We start from the raw sequence: 25,942 nt of genomic DNA on the forward strand, positions 1-25,942 counted from the left end.
TAATATTTGCAGTAATAATTGGTCAAAGATATTATTTGGACAATGCAATCTTCAGAAAAGAGGTAGCAGGAGGCATCACAAATTAATTATAAACAATATTCGAATCAAAAGATAGACTCATTTCACTGCTTCACATATTTACATTTAAAAGTGTTCTCAAGATTGAACAAATATTAGGTTCCTTACAAATGTCGAAAATGCCTATCCAGATGTAAGTGCCATTTAAGAAATCAACCACAACACTGTTCTTGGAGACTTGGTATTGGCAAAATTGCTATTCATGTCTTCCCTACAATTTAGCAAATTTAATTATTGAGATCATTTGTGATAACCTTGTGTAACAACAAACCTTTTTGTATTATAGATTACCATGAGAAACCTCAAGTAACCAGTGAGTATTCAATCTTTTCAATTTGTCGGGGGAAATATTTTTGCTCATTTAATTATTTTTGAACTTATGATAAATGTGTGTTACGATAGTTTGAACATTTCATGAGCAGCTTTATAAGGACATAAGAACTAGAAGCAGGAGTAGGCTATCTGGCCCCTCGAACCTGCCCCGCCATTTAATAAGATCATGGCTGATCTTTGATCACCAGCTCCACTTTTCCGCCATAACCCTTAATTCATTTACTGGTCAAAAATGTATCTAGTCTTGCCTTAAACACATTCAGTGAGGTAACTTCAACCGCTTCACTGGGCAGGGAATTCCACAGATTCACAACCCTTTCGGTGAAGAAGTTCCTCCTGACCTCAGTCCTACATCTGCTTCCTTTTATTTTGTGGTGATGTCCCCTAGTTCTAGTTTCACCTGCTAATGGAAACAACCTCCCTGCCTTCAATTTATCTGTTTCTTTCATAATCTGATATGTTTCTATCAGATCTCGCTTCATTCTTCTGAATTCCAATGAGTATAAGCCCAGAATATTCGGTCTCTCCAGATAATCCAACCCTCTTAACTCTGGAATCAACCAAGTAAATCTCCTCTGCAACCCCTCCAGTGCTAGTATATCTCCTCTCAAGTAAGGAGACCAAAACTGCACACAATACTCCAGGTGTGGCCTCACCAGGACCCCTGTACAGCTGCGGCATGGCCTCCTTGTTTTTAAACTCCATCCCTTGAACAATGGCAGACAAAAATTCCATTTGCCTTTTTAATCACCTGCTGCACCTGCAATCCCACCTTCAGCGATTCATGCACAAGGACACGCAAGTCCTTCTGCACATTAGCGTGCTGCAATTTTTTACCATTTAAAACATAATCTATTTTGCTGTTATTCCTACCAAAATGGATGACCTCAGACTTATCAACATTGTACTCCATCTGTGAGGCCTTTGCTCACCCATTTAGACTATCTATTTCCCTTTTCAGACTTTCAGTGTCTTTTGCACACTTTGCTCTACCACTCATCTTAGTGTCATCTGCAAATTTTGACATACCACGCTTAGCCCCCAACTTCTAATCATCGATGTAAATTGTAAACAATTGAGTTCCCAACACGGAGCCCTGAGGCACACCACTAGCCACTGACCGCCAACTAGAAAAACACCCATTTACCAATCCTCTATCCATGCCAGTACATTACCTGTAATACCATGCAACTTTATCTTATGTAGCAGCCTTTGGTGTGGCACCTTGTCAAATGCCTTCTGGAAATCCAGATACACCACATCCACAGGTTCCCTGCTGTCCACCGTGCAAGTAATGTCCTCGAAGAACTCCACCAAATTAGTTAAACATGGCCTAGCCTTCATGAACCCATGCTGGCTGATCCCAATCGGACAATTTTTATCCAGATATCTTGCTATTTCTTCCTTAATGACAGATTCAAGCATTTTCCCCACTACCGAAGTTAAGCTAACTGCCCTATAGTTACCTGCTTTTTATCTACTTCCTTTTTTAAACAGTGGCGGCACATTGGCTGTTTTCCGATCTGCGGGAACCACCCCAGAGTCCAATGAATTTTGGTACTGCATGTGCAATTTCCCCCATCACCTCTTTTAGGATCCTGGGATACATTTCATCAGGGCCAGGAGACTTGTCTACCTTTAGCCCCATTAGCTTGCCCAGCACTGCCTTCTTAGTGATAATGATAGCTTCTAAGTCCTCATGCTATAACCTTCTTGCTATTAGTTTTCGGCATGTTATTTGTATCTTCCACTGTGAAGACCAACATGAAATAAATGTTTATTGCCTCAACTATTTCCTCATTCCCAGTTATTAAAATGGCCTTCTCATCCTACAAAGGACCAATGTTTACCTTTGCCACTCTTTTACGATTTACATACTTATAGAAACTTTTGTTGCCTGTTTTTATATTCTGAGCTAGTTTACCCTCATAATCTATCTTACTTTTCTTTATAATTATTTTTGTGGCTTTCTGTTAGCCTTTAAAGATTTCCCAGTCTACTTGTTTCCCACTACTCTTTGCATTTTTGTACGTGTGTTTTTTCAATCTGATACTTTCCTTTATTCCCTTACACATCCATGGCTGGCTGTCTATTTTCCTACAGTTCTTCCTTATCACAGGAATATATTTCTGCTGAGCACTGTGAGAAATTGTTTTGAAAGTCCTCCACTGTTTCTCAATTGACCCACTATAAAGTTTGTGCTCCCATTATACCTCAGCTAACTTGTTCCTCATTCCTTTATAGTCTCCTTTGTTTAAGCACAGGACATAGGTACTGGATTTAAACTTCTCACACTCCATCTGTATTTTAAATTCGACCATACTATGATCGCTCCTTCCGAAAGGATCCCTAACTGTGAGATCATTAATTATTCCTGTCTCATTACACAGGATTAGATCTAGGATAGCTTTCTCCCTCGTAGGTTCTATTACACATTGCTCAAGGAAATTAGTGCAGATGCATTCTATGAACTACCTATCAGTGACTTCTTCTCCTTGCTATTCCTAATTTGCACCCAAATGGATTCAACCTTTTGTTCAGTAGAACCTATATCATCTCCCACGACCGCCCTGATACCATCCTTAAAATTCAGAGCAACACCACCTCCCTCACCATCCTGCCTGTCCTTCCAAACAGTTTGATACCCCTGGATATTTAACTCCTAGAGATGACCATTCTATAACCATGTCTCTGTAATGGCCAATAAATCATACCCATTTGCCATGACTTTCACTGTCAACTCATCCACCTTGTTTTGAATGCTCCGAGCATTCAGATAAAGTGCCCTTATGCCAGTTTTTGCACCTTCCTTTTGGTTCCTATTACCTCCATTACTAACAGCTCTTGAGTTCTCCTTCCCTTTACCTTTTTTCCTAAATTTCAATGGAATTAAAGCTTCCTCGTCACCTGCTAACCTGCTGCTTTGCCTTCCATTAATTGTTATTCTCCCTCTGCACTGACTTCTCCCTTCCCCCCTACTTACTGGTTTAAAGTCCCATTAATTACCCTATCTACCCTTTCTGCCAGAACACTGGACCTGGCTCTGATCAGGTGGAGTCCATCCCAGCGGTATAGATCCCTCCTGTCTCAGAACTGATATCATTGCCCCATGAAAAGGAAACCCTCTTTCCCACACCACTCTTTTAGCCACTTGTTTACTTCCCTGATCCTCGCCTCCCTATGCCAATTTGTACATGGCTCGGGCAGCAATCCAGAGATTATGGCCCTTGAAGACCTGTTTTTGAATTTTGTTCCTAGCTTTTCATAATCCCGAATCAGGTCGTTTTTGCTATTCCTGCCTTTGTTGTTTGTACCTACGTGGACCACAACAACTGGGTTCTCTGCTTCCCTCTCTGGTATCCTCTCAAGCTGGTCAGAGATGTCTTGCACCCTGGCATCAGGCAGGCAACACACCAAGCGGGATTCTCTATCCTGCTCACAAAGGATACTGTCTATCTCTGGATGATGGTATCCCCTACAACTACAGTCTGTCTTCTTGCTCCCCCCTCTTGAATGGCCTCCTGGACCATGGTGCCATGGTCAGTTGACCCATCCTTTCTGCAGCCCTGTTCCTCATGCATGCAGGGAGCAAGTGCCTCATACCTGTGGGACAATGTCAAGGGCTGCGGCTCCTGTGTTCCGGTCTGCAGGGTCTCTGTACCTGCCTCACACACAGTCACACATTGTCATCCCTGCCCACCGCACCCCCCCCCCCCCCATCTCGATCAAATCAACATTAGTTGATCTACTGTGACTGCCTCCTGGAATACAGTATCCAGGTATTTCTCCCCCTCCCGGATGTGTTGCAGTGTTTGGAGTTTGTATTCCAGCTCATAAATTTTAAGCAGGAGCTCCTCAAGCAGCCAATACTTGCTGCAGACATGGCCACTGCCATTCTCAATGGGATCAGATAGCTCCCATATCATACAGCTTATCAGATTGTCTTGGGCTTTATGCTGATTACCTTGTGGATGAGACTGCAGACAACCATCACATGTTACAATTCATCATACTTTAATCGTTACCTAGTCACCATGAAACATGACAACAATGTTTGAGGTGTTTATTGTCATTAAAGTAGCAAAGATAGATTGGAAATATTCATTGGGATCTCCTATTCCTGCTGGTTAATCTGGCTACCATTTCAATGGAATATTGTTCATAGAATCCCTACAGTGTGGCCCGACAAGTTCACACCGACTCGCCAAAGAGCATCCTACCAAGACTCACCCCTCTACCCTCTCCCTGTAAACCTGTATTTCCCATGGCTAATCCACCTAACCTACACATCCTTGGACACTCTGGGTAACTTAGCATGGCCAATAAACCCAAACGGCACATCTTTGGGCCGTGGGAGGAAACTGGAACACTCAGACGAAACATATGCAGACACCAGGAGAATGTGCAAGCTCCACAGAGACAGTCACCTAAGGCTGGAATTGAACCTGGTTCCCCAGTACTGTGAGGCAGCAGTGCTAACCACTGAGCAACCATGCCACCCCTTTCATTAAATTCTCAGATTTTATCCTTATGTGGAATAATCGATTTTTCTCCTTCTCCACAGCTGCAAAGCCATTTGTAACTCCAATACAGACTCCAACAGAGGAACCAAAACTTACTGACTACAATGTGACATTTATTATAAGTAGTCCATCATTCCAAGACATTGAATCAAGCTCTTCTAATCAGACATCCATGATTGCAAATGAGGTGAGATTATTCTATAAATCTAATTTGAGAGGAAATATTAGTTCAGAATTTCCTTTGTTTCTCAACCTAAACCACTCTTTGTTTTCTTTCCTTGTAGCTCAATGCTCTATTCAAAAACAGCAACATAAATATTACATTTTCAAGTTGCAGTGTTCATTTATTCAGGTAAGAAATATTGTCATTCATAGGGAATATGTTCAATGATTTTCCAGAGGACTCTTGTTCCCATTATACTGCAGTTGACCCCACAAATTCACAGGTACCAAGAATGAAGAGGATGAAGTTATTACAAATAATAGATTTATAGAGAAATTTTCATTGCAAAGACCCATGCTTTGGTCTAATATTGTCCATCACTGCATCATCACGCTTGGCTTGGTGATAGATATATTAGATCAGTTGCTGCCTTTAATTCTAAACTTCTTTTGATGTTTTACAGCATGGTTAATGGTGGCAGCAGTACAGTGACAGCAATGTGTTTCTTCAAAAATGATTCAACCATTCAGGACGTCAACAGAGTACTTGTATATCATGTGTTTGAAAATGATACCAAAGGCATTTCTAAGTTGGGTCCATACTCACTGGGCAAGGACAGCCTTTATGTAAATGGTAATTATCCAGTCAACATTCAGTACACCTCTTAATATGGTAGTTGAGCAACTGGTAGACACAGGTATATTGCAGAATACCAAACACCACTCACAATTGAAGGGAACATTTGCAAAGTCACTATTCTTATTGTAATAAAATACAATAATTCTGCACAGGAACAGGCCCTTTGGCCCACCAAGCCTGTGCTGATTCTTATTCCTTATTTGGACTTGCTACTTATTGCCCGTGCACTGTTTCTTTCCCTCTGTTCACCTCCTGTTCATATGACTATCAAGATACACCTTAAACTTTGCTAACGTGCCTGCTTCCACTACCTCCATGGGCAGTATGTTCCAGGAATCCACACACTGTGGGAAAAACTTTCCCCACACTTTTCCCCTATAGCTTCCTGTTCTCACCTTGAGCCTGTGGCCTCTTTTAATTGACCTTTCCACCCTGGAAAAAGCCTCTGACTATCCACCGTATCTAGGCTTCTCATAATTTTGTAGACCTCTATCAGGTCACTGCTCAGCCTCTGTCTTTCCAATGAAAACAATCTAAGTTTATCCAACATTTCCTCCCAACTAACATTCTCTAGACCAGGCAACATCCTGGTAAATCTTGTCTGAACCTTCTCCAAAATAGTAACACCCTTCTGCCAGTATGGCGATCAAAATTCCATGAAATATTCCGAACGTGGCCTTACTAATGTTTTATACAGCTATAAATTAAATTAATAACTTTTATTGTCAATGTTCTGGCTGATGAAAATAAGCTGTATGCCTTCTTGACCACCTTATCTGCCTGTTTTGCCAGTTTCAGGTATCTGTGGATTGATGAGTCTAATTCCGTCTGTATGACAATGTTCCTAAGGATTCTGCTATTTATTCTGTAATTTGCCCCTGAATTTGAGCTTCTAAAATGTATCACCTCGCATTTGTCCAGATTAAATTCCATCTACGATTTTTCTGCCCAAATCTGCAGTCTATTGATATCTCACTGTATACTTTGACAATTTCCTCCTCACTATCTGCAACTCTGCCAATTTTAGTATCATCTGCAAGCTTGCTAATCAAACCTACCTATATTTTCCTCCAGATCATTTATATCAATTACACCCAACAAGGGTCCCAGCACTGATCCCTACAGAACACCACTAGTTACTGATCTCCATTCCAAAGAGCACCCTTCCACTGCTACTTCTGTCTTCAATGACCAAGCCAGTTTTATATCCAGCAACCAGCTCAACCCAGATCCCATGAAATTTCTCTACCTCTTTACCAGCCTACCATGAGAAGCCTTATCCAATGCTTTGCTGAAGTCCATGTAGATAATATTCACTGGCCTTCTCTCATCAACCATTCTTGTCACCATGTCAAAAAACTCATCAAGTTGGTGAGACATGGCCTAACCTCCACAAATCCATGCTGGCTATCACTAATAGGTCCATTAACTTCCAAATGTGAGTGGACATAGCTTCTCAATATCTTTTCCAACAGCTTCCCAACTACTGATCTCAGGCTCCCTGGCCTGTAATATGGATTATCTCCTCTTCCCTTCTTAAACAACATGGCCATCCTCCAGTCCCCTGGAACCTCACCTGAGGCCAAAGAGGATGCAAAGATATCTGTAAAGGCCCCAGCTATTTCCTTTCACAGTATCCTGGGATAGATCACATCTGACCCTGTTTATCTATCTAGCTTGATGTATTTCAAGGTACCCAATACTTCCTCCTTCACTATGTTGATCTGCTTGGGAGTACTCACACATCTTTCCCTAACTTCAACTTTCCTTACATTCCTCTCTTTGGTGAATACCAATATAAAGTGTACACAACCTCCCCCCGCTCCCCCCCGTCCCCCAACATAGCTACCCTCTTGCCTTGGGATTCTCCTTAACTCTGCTGGCTAAGGACATTTCAATGGCCCTTTTACCCATCCTAACTCCCCACTTAAGCTTCTTCATGCTTTCTCTATATTCTTCAAGGACTGTTTTTTTTGTTGCCTAGACCTTAGGTATGCTTAGAGACAGGTAAGAGCTGCCAATGCTGGACTCAGAGATAATACAGTGCGGAGCTGGAGGAACACAGCATGCCAGGCAGCATTAGAGGAACAGGAAAGCTAGTGTTTTGGGTCAGGACCCTTCTTCAAAAATCTGACAATTCTCTGACAGAAACATAATTTCCATGATAGTTTGCTTAGACAAAAATTGCATGAATGCAGATTATGGAATTGTGCCAGTAATCTAAGAATTATGTTAATAATATAGTTTGCAAGCCAGAAATATTCAGAACTGTATTATCGTGTTTAGAAATTTGATGAGCTGTTTCTAAAGATGGAAAGACCATTCACTCCATTTGATTGTTCCTGTACTGGAACAAAAAGACATATTCCAATAAGTATATTAAATTCTCAGTCAGCTCTAATTCAAGGGTGGGGCTATCCCCTGACGTCTGCACCATCAAACAAAGTCCTCAATTTATTTTTGAAATTTATTTAACAACTGCAGCAACATTTTCTCAAAATCAATATGTACTTACTGCACATCAGAAGGGACAATGCAGGAAACATTGCAGATTAAAAATTATTTAAATCTGTTCTTGGAAATTTGACATTGATCAGATTGGTTACTATTAACATGTTATTTCAATTATAGTACATCAAATTGGAGAGAGTAATTGTAACAGCCTTGTTTGATAACTCAGTTGTTTCCTGTTTCTAGATTACCATGAGGAAAATCTTGCAACCAGTAAGTATTGATTCTTTGCAATTTGTGAGGAAATTATTTCTTCTCATGTAAATGTATCACATAATAAATTTTGTGATTTAATGAATGATTTATTAGCAGCATCATCAGATTATCGTGAACAGAATACAAACTAACATTTCAATGAGAACATAAACTACTATTTTTTAAGACCATTAGGCATAGGAGCAGAATTAGGCCATTCAGCACAATCATTCTGCTCTGGTATTAGATTATGCTGATTTCTTAAACCCATATTCTTTCCTTCATCCTATAACACTTGATCCACTTTTCAAACGAGAACCTATCCATTACTGTCCTATTTAAACTCAAATAAAATGGCCTCCACAGCCCTAAGTGGCAATAATTTCCACAGATTAAGCACGGTGAAGTCCCTTCACTCTGAGGCTGTCAGGTTCAAGTCTCTCCAACTAGTGGAAGCATCTTTTCCATGTACTCTCTATCTAGGCCTCTTGGTATTCTGTAAGATTCAATCGGACTCACCCTGCCACCTAATCCATCTAAATTTCATTGAGAACAACACCAGAGGATTCAACCATTCCACAAATGAGAAGTCCTTCATCACTGGGGTCAACTGAAGTGAGTTTGCAGCAATCTCAGTCATAGTTTCTTAGTTCCATGAAAAAGAGGGAAAAATGCTTGAAACCTTCTTTGGCATGAATACAGCAAAAGTAAATGGAATAATGAGCTATTGTTGAACTCAATCTTCCAAGGTTCTACAACTGATCTCAGTTAACCTAGCTCACTTTTCAGCAACTGACTGTTGTTCGCTCATACATTCTCAGCTTGTTTCTTAGCATGGGATAAATTATTTTCCACTTTTTCCACAGCTGCAATTCCTCTTGTAACTCCAACAGTGGAACCTAAACTTACTGACTACAATGTGACATTTATTATAAGTAGTCCATCATTCCAAGACATTGAATCAAACTCTTCCAATCAAACAAGCACGATTGCAAATGAGGTAATATAATTGTAAAGATTATTTTGGAGGAGATATATTAGTTCCTGTTTTCATTTGTTCCTCTAAATAAAATTAACTTTGTTATTTTTCTGTAGCTCAATGGCCTGATCAAAAACAGCAACATAAATGCCACATTTTCCAGTTGCAGAGTTCAATCATTCAGGTAAAAAATCTTACATATTGTGAAAAATGTTTACAATGACTTTGCGCTTGACTCTTGCTCTCCGAAGAGTGAAGTGATTGCAGAATTCACAAAATATGTAGATCGATGAAGTCATATTTATCAGAAACAATGGGTCTGCAGAGAAAGTTAATTGCATAGACTGTTGCTTTGCTGCTAATGGTTCACCCCTTAACATCGTCCACCACAATGTCATCATTCTAGTCTTGATGATTATGATGACTATATTGGATAAAAGTCTTTGTCTTTAGTACTAAACTTCTTTCGATTTTTTGCAGCATGGTACATGGTGACAGCAGCACAGTGACAGCAACATGTTCCTTCAAAAATGATTCTCCCATTCAGGACATCAGCAGAGTACTTGTGTATCATGTGTTTGCAAATAAGACGAAAGACATTTCTAAATTGGGGCCATACGCATTGGACAATGATAGCCTCTTTGTCAATGGTAATTATATGGCAATTTTTCAGTTTAACTCTTTGTATGATACATGTACTATGTTTTGGGCAACAGGTAGACGTGGATATAACAGAGATAGCCAAGCAAAACTTATAATTATAGGAAATATTCATAATATCACAAATAATAGTGTCAATAATTAGTTGTTCAGATTGAAAAGTCTCTGGAGGATAATGCAATTCTGACGTTTCCTTGATAATCCTCTGTGTAATTGATCCAACAATCTATGAATTGTGTTAATAATATATTATGACAGCAGCAGAAGTGCATTTTATTGTGGACGATGGCATCATTTGCAAGGCAGACATTTTCAAACTCTAAAATAGAGTTTGGAAATTTGATGGGCTCTTTCAAACATGGGATGGGACAGCTTCCTTCATTTGATTGTACCCTTGAATGAAATGGATGACCTGTTGTGATAAATTCTCACACAGTTATTATACAAGGATGTGGCTATCCTTTGACGTCAGCACTGACAAACTGGAATCAGACTACGGTTTAATTTTGAAATTTCTGAAATTGCAGAAATATCTTCTGAAAACCAATATGTACATTAATGCATTTTTCAAAAGGAGAGAGCAGGAAATGCCACAGATCAATTATTACATATTAACATCATGTTAATTTTGATAGCAATCTTTTAACTGATGTCAACATGGTTGGTGTTGAAAATTCGAAGTGCTCCCAAGATTTAACAAATAAAATGTTTCCATAAAAATATCAAACAATCCTCAGAGGATAGTACTAACAGGCCTCATATTGTGCATCAATTGTCCTTTGATCGTATTTGTTGCTGATATCATGCTCCTTCAATTATTGTCATGTAATACATGAAATCAATTTTGATAACCTTGTGTGATAACTCAATTGCTTCTTGTTTCCAGGTTACCACGAAGAATTTCTTTCAACCAGTGAGTATTATTTCTTTGCAATATCTCACGTAATTTAGTTCTGGTAAAGAATAGTGTGCAATTTAATGCATGATATATTAGCTGCATCATTAGACAATACATGACCTTAAAATAATTGACTTCTTAGTTACAAATAATGACTGGATAGGCTGGGAATTTTTCACCGGAGTGTAGGAATTTGGGAGGCCATTTCACAGAAGTTTATAAAATCATGAGGGGTATGAGTAGGGTTAATGATGCCTATCGTTTACCTAGGATGGGGAATTTCAAAACTATGGGGCACATTTTTAATGTGAGAGGGGAGAAATTTGAGTAACACGCTTGAGCAAATTTTTTACACAGAGGATGGTTCATGTGTGGAATGAACTTCCTGAGGAAGTGGTGAATGTAGGTACAATTGTAACATTGAAAGTACATTTGGGTAAGTACATGGTAAAGAAAAGCTTGGAGGGACATTTGGCCAGGAACAAGCAGTTGGGAGTATTTTAGTTTTGGGTTATGTTTGGGCATGGATTGTTTGGGCCAAAGTATCTGTTTCCATGCAATATGGCTCCAGGGTAAGTAAGTTATTCTTGGATTGAAATGAGAGTGTTGCAATTGTCTGCATTCTGAGCAGTAGCTGGGAATTTTCCACAAAGCAGGGGAAGAATACTTGACAACTTTCTTGTCATTTATGCAGGAGATGCAGTTTGAGTAATAGTTACACATGGAGATCAATTTTCAAGGGATCAGCATTTGATGCTGGTTTAACCTGGCTAGCCTTTCAGCAATGGCATGTTGTTCTTTGAATACATTTTCAGTTTGTTTCTCTGTGTGGGATAAACTGTTTTCCTTTTTCCGTAGCTCCACATGCACTTGTAACTCCAACAGAGGAACCAAATCTTATCGATTACAATGTCACATTTATTATAAGTAGTCCATCATTCCAAGACATTGAATCAAACTCTTCCAATCAGACAAGCATGATTGCAAATGAGGTAAGATTATTCGACAAATTTATGTTCAGGACAATTATTAGTACAGCCTTTCCTTTGTTGCTCTATATGAGTATTTCTATTTTCTCCTTGTAGGTAATTGACCTGTTCAAACACAGCATCATAAGCACTACATTTTCAAGTTGCAATGTTCATGCATTCAGGTAAGAAATATTGTTCTATGTGCATAATATTTGTAATAATCTTGCACTAAATTCTGGTTCTCAGAATATTGTTGTTAAGGTAATATGCAGAGATATCAAATGAATGAGCAAAGAAATGTTCATGACAGGAAGCTTTGCTCTGTTGCTGAATGATTTGCCTCTTCACTGAAATAATCATTCTTATCTTGATCATTGTAAAGATGTAGTGGATCAAAGTTCCAGTTTTATTACTAATCTTCCCTTGTTGCTTTGCAGCATGGTAAATGGTGACCACAGCACAGTGGTAGCAATATGTTCCTTCAAAAATGATTCTACTGGTCAGGATGTTGAAAGAGAACTTGTTTACCATGTGTTTGAAAACAAGACCAAAGACATTTCAAAGCTGGGGTCATACGCATTGGATAATGAAAGCCTCTACGTAAATGGTACATTTCCAGTTACTATTCAGTTTAACTTTTTGTATGAGATGCGCTATATTTTGGACAGTAGTTACACAGAATTCTACTGTGGTATATGAAGTACTACTTGCAATGAAAGGGAACATAGTCAATATCATAATTCCCATTCTCAATATCAGATGTTTAGAGGGACAGAGACTACAACAGGAAAGGTAATATTTTTGCTGGCAAAGAAGAGTAATTCTACAACAGTTCTTCTCTGTGAAAATTGCATTTATGCATTTTGTGTAACTGAGCCAAGAATCTCTGAATTGTGCTAAGAATACAACATTATGATGCAGCATAAGGACTTTTTAGAATGACTTATAGCATCTATTGCAAGTCAGAAACGTTCAAAACTGTAAAACTGAGTTAAGAAATTTGGTAGACTTTTTTAAAAGGAAGTCTGACAACTTACTCCATTTGATTGTATGCTTGAAAGCAAAAAGGAAAAGAAGACGGTTGCAGAAATACATTAAATTCTCAGTCAACTCCTGTTTGAATTTGGAGCTATCATTTGAGGTTGGCTCAACAACATAAATGAAATACTTTGCATGCCCTACTCAGGCCACAATTGTTTTTATGGAATTTGTGATGATATTTGCAGCAATAACCTCCCAAAGCTGTGATATAGTTCGCTGCACACTTCAGTCACGAGACATTACAGATCAATAATCACACAACAATAACATGCTAATGAACTAGCCAGCTCCTTTGATTGCTGCCAAGATGTTGGGGATTTACATTTAAAACTGCTCCCAGCACTGAACAAGAAAAGGTTTTCCTAAAAAATTTCTATAGATTCCTCAGTGAATGTTATTGCCAACTGATAGTTATCAGATTAAAACTGTTTTGGAATCTTTGACACTGACCAGATCAATTTCTATCGGCGTTTCAATTCAATTTTTGCACATTTAATGAGTGATATCGTGATAACCTTGTGTGACCACCTGATCTGCTTTTGTTTCTAGATTACCACAAGACTCGTGTTGGAACCAGTGAGTATTGATATTTTTCAAATTGATAAGAAATGTTTTCAGCTTATGCAAATTTATTTCTTTATGAGTAGTAGGTTTGCAGAAAGCACCAAAATGGGAGGTGTAGTGGACAGTGAAGAAGGTTACCTCAGACAACAATGGGATCTTGATCAGATGGACCAATGAGCTGATGAGTGGCAGATGGAGTCGAATTTAGATAAATTAGGAAAGGCAAATCAGAACAGGACTTAGACATGTAATGCTAAATTCCTGCACAGTGTTGTGGAACAAAGAGATTGTGTAGGGCAGGTTCGTTGTTCTGTCAAAATGGAGTTGCAGGTACAGAGGACAGAGAAGAAGATGTTTGTTTTGCTTGTCTTTATTGTCCAGTGCATTGAGTTCAGGAGTTGGGAGGTCATGTTGCAGCTGTACAGGACATTGTTTTGGCCACTTCATAGAGTCCATAGAATCTAGTTCGGCCACTTCATAGAATCACTACAGTTTGGAAAGAGGCCATTTGGCCCAAGGAATCCACATTGATCTTGCAAACGACATCCCAGGCAGCACCATCCCCCTACCCTATCCTTGTATTTCCTCATGGCTAATGCACCTAACCTACACATCACTGAAAAATATGGGTAATTTAGCATGGCCAATTCACCTAACATGCACATTTTGGAGTATGGGAGGAAACTGGAGGACCCAGCAAAAACCCACGCAGACACAGGAGGATGTGCAAACTCCACACAGACAGTCACCCAAGGGTGGAATCGAAACTGGGTCCCTGGTGCTGTGAGGCAGCAGTGATAACCAGTAGGCCACCATGCTGCCCCTTTTGGAGCATTCTGAGCAATTCTAGTTTCCCTTCTATAGAAAGGACATTGTGAAAGTAGAAAGGGCTTAGAAAGATTTATGAGGATGTTGTTAGGGATGCAAAGTTTGAATTAGAGGGAAAGGCTGGGTAGGCTGAGGCTATTTATCCTGGAGCATCAGAGGCTGAGGGGTGAACTTGTAGAGGTTTATAAAATCATGAGGGGCATGTAAAGGGTGATAAGGCAAGATCTATAACTCGCAGTGGGGGATTCAAAACTAGAGGGCATTAGTTTAAGGTAAGAGGGGAAAGATATAAAAGGGACCAAAAGGGCAACTTTTCACACAGAGGGTGGTGGGTGTATGGAAAGAATGAACAGAGGTAGTGGTGGAGGCTGGTACGATTACAACATTTGAAAGGTATTTGGATGGTTACATAAATTGAAATGGCTTTGAGGGGTCTGCTGGCCGATAAGACTAAACTTACAACAACAAAGTTGCTGGAAAAGCTCAGCAGGTCTGGCAGCATCTGTGAAGGAAAAAACAGAGTTAATGTTTCTGGTCTGGTGACCCTTCCTCAGAACAGGACGAAGGGTCACTGGACCTGAAATGTTAACTCTGTTTTTTTACTTCACAGATGTTACCAGACCTGCGAGCTTTTCCAGCAATTTTGTTTTTGTTCCTGATGTACAGCATCTGCAATTCTACCTTTTTTAAGACTAGATTTATGTAGGGTACCTGGTCAGCATGAACGAGTCGGACCGAAAGGTTTGGTTCTGTGCTGTATATTTCAATGACTCTATGACTCCATAACTCTTTATTACCTTCTGGTCAAGATTATGTTGTGATTTAAAGAATAATTTATAGCTTCGTCAGATATTTTGGTTTGAAAAGTGATTTACATTTACATGTGTATGCAATGTTTAAAGTCAGTGTATTGAAATTGTCAGCAATCTGAGCAGCAGCTGTTTAATTTCCATGAAATGTGGGAAGAATGTCTGACATCTTGCTTGTTATTAGCAGGATCTCCCATTGCTCCTGTTTAATCTGACATGATTTGCAGCAGCAGACCATCTTTCATTTAACAAATTCTGAGATTGTTTCTTTCTGCAGCATAAACTGATGCCCACTTTTTCCACAGCTGCAATTACGCCTGTGACTGCAATAGAGAGACCAAATCTTATTGGCTACAATGTGACATTTATTTTACATGATCCGTCATTCCAAGACATTGAATCCAACTTATCCAATCAGACAAGCATGATTGCAAATGAGGTGAGATAATTGTATAAATCTATTTTAAGCAGAAATTTATACTCCATATTTCTTTTTTTCTATCACTAAAGTATGTTCATATTTTTTCCCTGTAGCTCAATGAACTGTTCAAAAACAGCAGCATAAATGCTAGGTTCTCCAGTTGCAGATTTCATTCATTCAGGTAAGAAATATTGCAATTTCTACATAATATTTATGAAGATCTTGCACAGTCTTGTTCTCAAAGATTTGCAGTTGATGCAAAATTACCTGATACTGAAAGTAAGAGGTTATTGTTATTATAAGGAATGGATGTACAGAGAAGTGCTCACAGCACAGAGTCTTGCTTTATCGACAAATGATTTCCTCTCTTGAAAGTGCCCACCACTGAAGTTATCATGCTTGTCAAGGTGATTGGGATGACGGTATTGGATCGAAGTTCTCACACACAAATCTTCTTTTGAATTTTTGCAGCTTAGTCCATGGTGACAGCAGCACAGTGACAGCAATATGTTTCTTCAAAAATAATTCTGCCATTCAGGACGTCAATAGAGAACTTTTGTATAATGTGTTTGAAAATAAGACCAAAGATGTTTCGAAGTTGGGGCCATACACATTGGACAATGACAGCCTCTATGTAAATGGTAATTATCAAGTAAATATTCAGCTTAACTCTTTGTTACACATGCTATGTTTTGATGAATGACTAGGCAGTGTTCTAAAGTATTATGCCAAACATCACTTGCAATGGAAAGGAACATATACAAAGTCACAATTCAAATCCTACACCATTAGTTATTCAGAAGGATTCAGTGGATGGTGGAGGGTGGAATTTTTTTTGCATACAACGAATACAATTTACACAATATCTCTCTGAGCCAAAGGTTGCATTCATGCAAGTTGTAAGTTTGAACCATGATTGTGTGTATTGTGTTAATAATATGACAACATGACAGCAGAATAAATTCTTATTACACTGGATTATACCATCTGTTGAATGCCAGAAAGGATCATTACTCTGCATTTGAGATTGGAATTTGTTTGAACTTTTTCAAAAGAGGCTCAGATAACTTCCTCCATTTCTCTATACCTTTGAGAGAAAGAAGCCAAAAGGGATCATTACGAAAAATAGATTAAATTCTCATTCAAACTGAGTTTGGCTAATCTGTTTGATGTCTACACACATGAATCAAGTGAAGATTTTTGCATGAAATTCCCTGTCCATAATTTGTTTTTAAATTTGCTACAATATTTGCAGCTGAAAATTCCCAAAGCCATGATATAGTTTGTTGCACATCACAGGCAGGAAATAGCAGGAACCATTACACATCAATAATCACAAATCGTCAACATGCTAATGAAATGGCCAGCTCTTTTGACTGCTGTCAAAGAGATGGCGGAATCGCCAAAGTGTTCCCAATGTTGTTCAAATAAATGTCTCCATAAAAATATCTAAAGATTCTTCACTGGGTGTAATTGACATTGGACAGTTCTTACATTGATGTTGAAACTATTCTTGGAGACTTTAACATTGACTAGGTTAGTTGCGATTGATGTGTCAGTTCAATTATTGCATGTTTATTTATTGAGACACATAATGACAACTTTGTGTGACAACTTGATCTTCTTTTGTTTCTAGATTACCATGTGGCACGTCTTGTAACCAGTGAGTATTGATCTGTTGCAAATTCTTAGGAAATGCGTTGTGTTTATGCAAATATATTAGATTAGATTAGATTAGATTCCCTAGTGTGAAGACGGGCCCTTCGGCCCAACAAGGCCACACCGCCCCTCGGAGCATCCCACCCAGACCCATCCCCCTATAACCCACACACCCCAAACACTACGGGCAATTTAGCATGGCCGATTCACCTAGCCTGCACATCTTTGGACTATGGGAGGAAACCCGGAGAAAACCCATGCAGACACAGGGAGAATGTGCAAACTCCACACAGACAGTTGCCCGAAGGTGGAATCGAACCCTGCGTCCTTGGCGCTATGAGGCTGCAGTACCATGCCGCCCCATGTCCTTTTATTAACCTTCTGGTGAACATGTTGTTGTGATTTAAAGAATAATTCACTTGTAGTTTCATCAGATTATTTTGGTCTGAAAAGTGATTAACAATTACATGAGCATGTAAACTACTAATGTTTGAAGTGAATGTGTTGAGTTGTAGTTATTTGATTAGTTTTCAAGAAACATGGGAAGTATGCCTAGCGTCTTCATTGTCATAAGCAAGATCTCCCATTGTTGCTGGTGAATCTGACCTGATTTGTGGCAGTGGACCATCCTTCATGTAAAAAGTTCTGAAATTGTTCCTTTGTGCAGAATAAACTGATGTCCACTTTTTCCACAGCTGCTGTTCCACCTGTAACTGCAACAAAGGAGCCAAATGTTATTGACTACAATGTAACATTTATAATAAATCGTCCAACATTCCAAGACATTGAATCAAATTCTTCTAATCAGACAAGCATGATTGCAAATGAGGTGAGATAATTCTACAAACCTATTTTAAGGAGAAATTTAAGGTCCACATTTCTTTTTTTCTCCCTGCCTAAAGAATTTTTGTTTATTTGCACCCCTGTAGCTCAATGATTTGTTCAAAAACAGCAGCATAAATGCTATGTTCTCGAGCTGCAGATTTCGTTCATTCAGGTAAGAAATATTGCAATGTATACACAATATTTAGTGATCTTGCAGAGCCTTGCTTTCAGAACATAGCAGTTAATCCAAAATTACCTGATACTGAAAGGAAGATTTTATTGTTATTATAAGTTTGCACGTGCAGAGAAATATTCACAGCAGATTCCCCTCGCTTTTTTGACAAATGATCTCCTCTCTCGAAATTGTCCACAACTGAAGCCATCATACTTGTCATAGTGATTGTGATGACTATATTACACACAAATCTTCTTACAATTTTCTTACAGCATGGTCGATGGTGACAGCAGCACAGTGACAGTGAGATGCTTCTTCAAAAATGATTCTACCATTCAGGATGTCAATAGAGAGCTTGTATATCATGTGTTTGAAAATAAGACCAAAGATGTTTCGATGTTGGGACCGTACATGTTGGACAGTGACAGCCTCTATGTAAATGGTAGTTATCCAGTCAATATTCAGCTTAACTCTTTGTTTCTTACGTGTGCTATGTTTTGATGAATACCTAGACAGTGTTGTAAGGCATTATACCAGGCACCACTTGAAATGTAAGGGAATACACGCAATGTCTCAAGCCAATCCTACACTGTTAGTTATTCAGAAGGATACAGTCTATGGTGGAGAGTGGATTTTTTTTGCAAGACAATGAATACCATTCACATAATATCCCACTGAGCTAAAGGTTGCATTCAAGCAAATTGTGAGTTTGTGTATTGTGTTAATAATATGAAAATATGACCGCAGCATAGATTCTTATTACACTGGATTACACAATCTGTTGCATGCCAATTGAGTTTAAATATTTTTGAACTCTTTCAAATAAGCCTCAGGTAATTTACGTCATTTCTTTGCATCCTTGCAAGAAAGAAGGCAAACCAGACCGTTGCAAAAAATGTATTGAAAATTCAGCCAGTTCCTACTGAGCTAGGCGCAATGTTTTGATGTCTGTACACACAAAATAAATGAAGATTTTTGCATGATACACTCAGGTCCTCAATTTGTTTTTGAATTTGCTGTAATATTTGCAGTAGTACCATCTCAAAGCCATGATATAGTTGATTGCACATTTCAGTGCAGAGATAGCAGGAAACAATTCCGATCAATAATTACATATCAGCAAAATGCCAGTTAAACGTTTGGCTCATTTGACATTTGTAAACAAGGGCGCTGGTCTGAAATATGGTCCCAACACCTGACAACTGGTAGTATCTACAAAAGATGTATATAACTTCCTCACTGGATACTATTTATATTGACAGTTCTTACAATCATAGTAAAGGTGTTCTTGGAGACTGTGCATTGATCAGATTGTCTGGTATTAAAGTGTTAAATTATTTATTGTGCGCTTAATTAGTGTGACACATTGTGCCAACTTTGTGATACAGCTTGATCTTATTTTTGCTCTAGATTACCATGAAGCACGACTTGTAATCAGTGAGTAGACACATTTCATTTTGATGGGGAAGACTGTAGTCTTGTGCAAATTCATGTTTAATTTTGAAAGCTTGTGGTGCGATTTAAGTAATAATTCATTAGTAGCATCATCAGAATATCATGGGCTAAATACCGATTAACTTTTAGATGTAAATGATTATTGGTTGAAGTTAACATGTTGCAATTGTCAGCAATGATGAGGTAGCTGGCAGGAAATTCAAAAAGAGTGCCTGATATTTTTCATGCCTAATGGTGAAGATTCAGAATGAATAATAATTAATTGTTGAAATCAATTTTCATGGGATCGCCCAATTCTGCTGATAATTCTGGCCACTATTTAAGTAATTGGCTCCCTTGTTCTTTCAAACCATTCTCAGTTTGTTTTATTATGTGGCATAAACGTTTTCCTCTTGTTCCCACAGCTCCAATTCCACTTGTAACTCCAACAGTGGAACCAAAACTTACTGACTACAATGTGACATTTATTATAAGCAGTCCATCATTCCAAGACATTGAATCAAATTCTTCCAATCAGACAAGCATGATTGAAAATGAGGTATAAATCTAATCAAAAGGGAAATTTTATTTCCAAATTTCTTCTGCTTCACTTCCTAAAGTATGTTTGTTTTTGTTTCCTGTAGCTCAGTGACTTGTTCGAAAACAGCAAAATAAATGCTACATTTTCCAGTTGCAGATTTCATTCATTCAGGTCAGTAATATTGCAATTCATGCATAATATTTAGAATGACCTGGCACTTGAGTCTTGCACTCAACCCATTGACCTAATGCAAAATTCACAGGCATCCAGAAAGAAGAACATATTGCTGTTACAAGGAATGGATGTGCAGAGAAATGTTCATTGCACAGAACTTTGCATTGCTGACAAATGGTTTGCCTAGAAAAAATGACCACCAATGAAGTCATCACGCTTTTCTTGGAGATTCGGTGACTACATTGGATCAAAAATCTTGCCCTTGAAGCTAATCCTCTTTCAATGTTTTGCAGCATGGTCGCTGGTGACAGCAGTGCAGTGGCAGCAATATGTTCCTTCAGAAATGAATCTAACATTCAGGACATCGACAGAGTATTTGTGTATCATGTGTTTGAAAATAAGACCAAGAATGTTTCGAGGTTGGGTCCATACACACTGGATAATGACAGCCTCTATGTGAATGGTAATTATCCAGTCAGTATTCAGCTTAGAGATAATAGGAACTGCAGATGCTGGAGAATCTGAGACGACAAGATATAGAGCAGGATGAGCACAGCAGGCCAAGCAGTATCAGAGGAGCAGGAAGGCTGACGATTCGGGCCTAGACCCTTCTTCAGAAAAGCTTCTGAAGATTTTCTCCAGAAGATTTTAAGAAGAAGGGTCTAGGCCTGAAACATCAGAATTCTTGCTTCTCTGATGCTGCTTGGCCTGCTGTGTTCATCCAGCTCTACACCTTGGTATCTCGGTATTCAGCATATCTTTTTGCATGTCATGCATGTCATGTATTGATGAATAACGGGTTGGTGTTCTAATGCATTCTACCACTTAAAATGGGGGCAGCATATACAATGACACAACTCAAATCCTCCACGAGTTGGTTTTGAAAGATGGAGCCTGTGGTGGAGTTTGCAATTTTATTTCTGACAATGAATAGCATTTATACAATCCTCAGTGAGTCAGAAATTGCATTCATGCAGATTGTGTGATTGAGGCAAGATTCTCTGTATTCTCTTATTAATATGTCAAAATGACAGCTGCATGAGTTCTTATTGCACTGGATTGTACCAGCGGTTGCAGCACGGAATAAATCATATTTCATTAACTGTGGTTAGACATTTTTTGAACTCTTTCTAAAGAGGCTAAGGCAATTTATCCATTTCTTTCTACCATTGAAAAATGAAGGCAAAAGAGACCATTGTCAGAAATATAATTTATCCTTAGTTTGATTCTGTCATTTTTTCTGATGTTTGCACACACAAAACAAATGAAAATTTCTGCATCATAAACCCTGCCCACAACTTGTTTTTACGTTTGCTGTAATATTTCCAGCAATATTTTAAGACGTCCATGAGATAGTTTATTGTACATTTCAGACCAGAGATAGTAAGAATCAATACACATCAATAATTACATGTCAACAACATACAAATGATATGGCCAACTCATTCGACTGCTGTCAAAGCAATGGCAGAATTGCAAATATGCTCCAACACTGTTCAAATAAAAATCTTCATCAAAATATCTAAAAATTCCTCGCTGGAAGTAATTGACAACTGACAGTTCTTACATTCATCTTAAAGCTACTCTTCAAATCTTTGACATTGCTCAAATTGGTTGCTCTTGGTGTGTTATCTCAGTTATTGCATAATTATTTAGTGAGGAACATTGTGATAACCTTGTGTAACAGCTCGATGTTCTTTTTGTTCCAGGTTACCATGAGACACGTCTTGTCACCAGTGAGTAGAAACTTCTCATTTTTTTCAGGAATACTGTCTGCTCATGCAAATATAACTCATTTCTGGCTAAGGTTATGTTGTCTTTCAATGAATGATTCATTAGTAGTATCATCAAATCATCTTGAGTTTAATACTGATTAACATTTAGATGAGTAGTGAAACTAATATCAGTTGAGGTTTGCATGTTGGAATTGACAGTACTGGTGAGATAGCTGGTTAGCTTCAATGAATTCAAGGAGAATGCTTGACATCTTTCTTGTTGTTAATACAATAACTTTGGATTGAACAATAATTATTTGTTGAATTGAAACTACATGAAATGTCTTGTTACTCCTGATAAATCTGACCACAATTTCAGGAATCGGCTCTTGTTCTTTCAACACATTCTCAGTTTGTTTCTTCATGGAGGGTAAACTGTTTTCCTGTGTTTCCACAGCTGTAATTCCAACAGTGAAACCAAAATTTACAGACTATAATGTGACATTTATTATAAGCAGTCCATCATTCCAAGACATTGAATCAAACTCATCCACTCAGGCAAGGATGATTGCAAATGAGGTGAGATAAGTCTACAAATCTATTTGAATTGGAAATTGTAGTTCCAAATTTCTTTTGTTTCTGTACTTAAGATATGTTTGTCTTCTTTCCCCACAGCTCAATGACCTTTTCAAAAACTGCAGCATAAATGCAACATTCTCCAGTTGCAGATTTCATTCATTCAGGTCAGCAATATTGCAATTTGTCTGTAATATTTACAGTCAGTTTGCAGCTGAGTCTTGCTCTCAGAACATTGCAGTGAATGCTTAATTAAAAGACAATCAGAAAGAAGAAGCCATTGTTATTGCAAAGAATGGATGTGCAGAGAAATATTTATTGCATGGAACTTTGCTTTGCTGACAAATGATTCACCTGTATAATTTGTCCTCCATTGACTTCATCATGTTTATGTTGGTGGTGTGGTGTTTACATCCAATTGAAGTTCTTATCTTTCATGCTAACATTCTTTTGATGTTTTGCAGCATGGTCAATGGTGAGAGCAGCACAGTGACAGCAATATGTTCCTTCAGAAACAATTCCAGCATACAGGACGTTGATAGAGAGCTTGTGTACCATGCGTTTGAAAATAAGACCAAGGATGTTTCGAACCTGGGGCCATACACATTGTACAATGACAGCCTCTTTGTCAATGGTAGTCATCCAGTCAATACTCAGCTCCACTCTTAGTTTCTCAAAAATGCTATGTTTTCATGAATACCTGGACAGTTTTCTAATGTATGATACCAAGAACCACTTGCAATGGAAGGGAGCACACATGAAGTTACAATTCTAATCTTCCACCATTAGTTGGTGAGAAGGACTGAGCCGATGGGGGACTGTGCAATATTTTTGATGACAAATAATACCATTTACACAATATCACTGTGAGCCAAAAATTGCATTTGTGCAGATTCTATGTTTTAGCCAGTAATCACTGTAATGTGTTGATAGTATGATAATGTGACAGCAGCATAAATTCTTATTACACTGGATTCTACCATCTGTCGAATAACAGAAAAAAAAATCATAACTGTGCAGTCGTGGGTAGGAGTGGTTTGAACTCTTTCAAAAGAGGCTCAGACACTTACTCCATTTCTTTGTAAAACTGCAAGAAAGAATGCATAAGAGACCATTGTGGAAAATATGTTAAATTCTTAGCTCCTGTTTGAATCTGCACAAGCAAAGTAAGTGAATAGTTTTGCATGATACACCCTGGCCTCAATTTGTTTTCAGTTTTGATATAATGTTTGCAATACTGTTCCCAAAGACTTGATAAATAGAAGACATTGCAGGAACTATTACACATCAATAGATACGCATCAAAAATGTGCTACTGCCATGGCTGGCTGATTTTTTCTCTGGAAAAGTGGTGGTGGAATTGCAATTAAATATACTTGCAAAACTGAATAACTGAAAGTCTCCCTCAAAATGTTGAAAAATTCCTCAGTGCTTGTTACTGACTTCTGATAGTTCTTACGTTCATTCCAAAATTATTCTTGGAATCTTTGACATTGATCAGATAGGTTGATCTTAGTGTGTTACTTCAATGATTGCACGTGAATTTCGTTTGGCACATTAGCATAAACTTTTGTGACAACTCAATTTTCTTTTGTTTCAGGTTACCATGAGGAACGTCTTGTAGCCAGTGAGTAGACACGGTCCATTTTCTTTGGAAATATTTCCTGCTTTTGTAAATTGAACTTTTGATATTGGTGAAGAATATATTGTGATTTAATGAATGATTTAGCAGGATTTTCATCTGATTGTCATGGGTTTAATACTAATTAACCTTGCGGTGATATGTTAACAACTGTTGGTTGAAGTTAATGTGTTGCAATGTTTAGCACTTAGACAGACATGGTTAGCTTACGTGAAGTGCGAGAAGAATACCTGAAATTTTTCTTGTCATAAATGCATCACATTTGGATTGATTAATAATTAATCGTTGAAATCAATTTTTCTTGGGATCTCCCATTGTCCCTGATAAATCTGGCCAGTATTTCAGCAATAGGCTCTTTTTCTTTCAACACATTTTCAGTTTGTTTCTTTGTGTGAAATACACTGTTCTCATCTTTTTCCACAGCTGTAATTCCGCTTGGAACTCCAACAGTGGAACCAGAACTTACTGACTACAATGTGACATTTATTATAAATAATCCATCATTCCAAGACATTGAATCAAACTCTTCCAATCAGACAAGCATGATTGCAAATGAGGTGAGATAATTCTACAAATCTATTTGAAGGGGAATTTGTATATCCAAGTTTTTTTTGGTTCTATAACTGAAACATGTTTGTCTTTTTTCCCTGTAGCTCAATGATCTTTTCCAAAACAGCAGTATAAATGCCACATTCTCCAGTTGCAAATTTCATTCACTTCGGTCAGTAGTATTACAATTTTTACCTAAACTTTACAGTAATCTAGTACCTGAGTCTTGTTCGCAGAACATTGCAATTAATGCTTACTTAAGAAATATCCAGAAGGAATATGTCATTGTTATTTCAAAGAATGGATGTACAGAGAAATGTCCATTATGTGGAGCTTTACATTGCTACCAAATTATTTCCCTATAAAATTTCCCACGATTGCAATCACCATGTTTACATTGTTGATTTGGCGACTACATCGGATCAAATTTCCCACCTTTTCTTGCTAATCTTCTTTTGATTTTTGCAGCATGGCCCATGGTGACAGCAGCTTAGTGACAGCAATATGTTACTTTAAAAACGATTCTGCCATTCAGGATGTTGATCTGCAGCTTGTGTACCATGTGTTTGAAAATAAGACTAAGGATGTTTTGAGGCTCGGGCCATACACATTGGACAATGACAGCCTCTATGTGAATGGTAATTATCCAGGAAATATGTATGTTAACTCTTTGTTTGTCACACATGCTATGATTTGAAGAGCACCTCGACAGTATTCTAAGGCATTGCACGATGCACCACTTGCAATGGCGGGGAACATTTGCAAAGGCAAAATCTACATCTTCCACTGTTAGTTGGTCAGAAGGACAGCAACTATGGTTGACAGAACAATTTTTGTTATCAATGAATATCATTTGCACAATACGTCTCTATTTCCACAATTGCATTCATGCAGATTGTGTGATTGTGCCAAGATTTGATGTATTGTGTTAATATCATGACAAACTGTCAGCAGTTAAAATTCAGATAATATTGGATTATACTATGATTTGCAACCTAGACAAAAATCATAACTGTCTAATTGAGTTTGGAAATTTTTG

General features: G+C 38.2%; 1 protein-coding gene across 1 annotated transcript in view; it reads left to right on the plus strand.

Annotated features, from left to right (window-relative positions):
- The first annotated feature begins 17,948 nt into the window (after positions 1 to 17,948).
- LOC125465651 (mucin-16-like) overlaps positions 17,949 to 25,942 on the plus strand; it is a 61,000-nt gene continuing 53,006 nt past the window's right edge. The window contains exons 1-14 of the mRNA XM_059638426.1: positions 17,949 to 18,101; positions 18,202 to 18,269; positions 18,545 to 18,714; positions 20,132 to 20,265; positions 20,351 to 20,418; positions 20,715 to 20,884; positions 22,131 to 22,157; positions 22,594 to 22,715; positions 22,812 to 22,879; positions 23,177 to 23,346; positions 24,313 to 24,339; positions 24,778 to 24,911; positions 25,008 to 25,075; positions 25,372 to 25,541. Of these exons, the coding sequence (XP_059494409.1) occupies positions 17,949 to 18,101; positions 18,202 to 18,269; positions 18,545 to 18,714; positions 20,132 to 20,265; positions 20,351 to 20,418; positions 20,715 to 20,884; positions 22,131 to 22,157; positions 22,594 to 22,715; positions 22,812 to 22,879; positions 23,177 to 23,346; positions 24,313 to 24,339; positions 24,778 to 24,911; positions 25,008 to 25,075; positions 25,372 to 25,541 (1,549 nt within the window). The remainder of the gene's footprint in view (positions 18,102 to 18,201; positions 18,270 to 18,544; positions 18,715 to 20,131; positions 20,266 to 20,350; positions 20,419 to 20,714; positions 20,885 to 22,130; positions 22,158 to 22,593; positions 22,716 to 22,811; positions 22,880 to 23,176; positions 23,347 to 24,312; positions 24,340 to 24,777; positions 24,912 to 25,007; positions 25,076 to 25,371; positions 25,542 to 25,942) is intronic.

This window comes from Stegostoma tigrinum, chromosome 30, assembly GCF_030684315.1.
Source record: "Stegostoma tigrinum isolate sSteTig4 chromosome 30, sSteTig4.hap1, whole genome shotgun sequence".
In the NCBI taxonomy this organism is placed as follows: domain Eukaryota; kingdom Metazoa; phylum Chordata; class Chondrichthyes; order Orectolobiformes; family Stegostomatidae; genus Stegostoma; species Stegostoma tigrinum.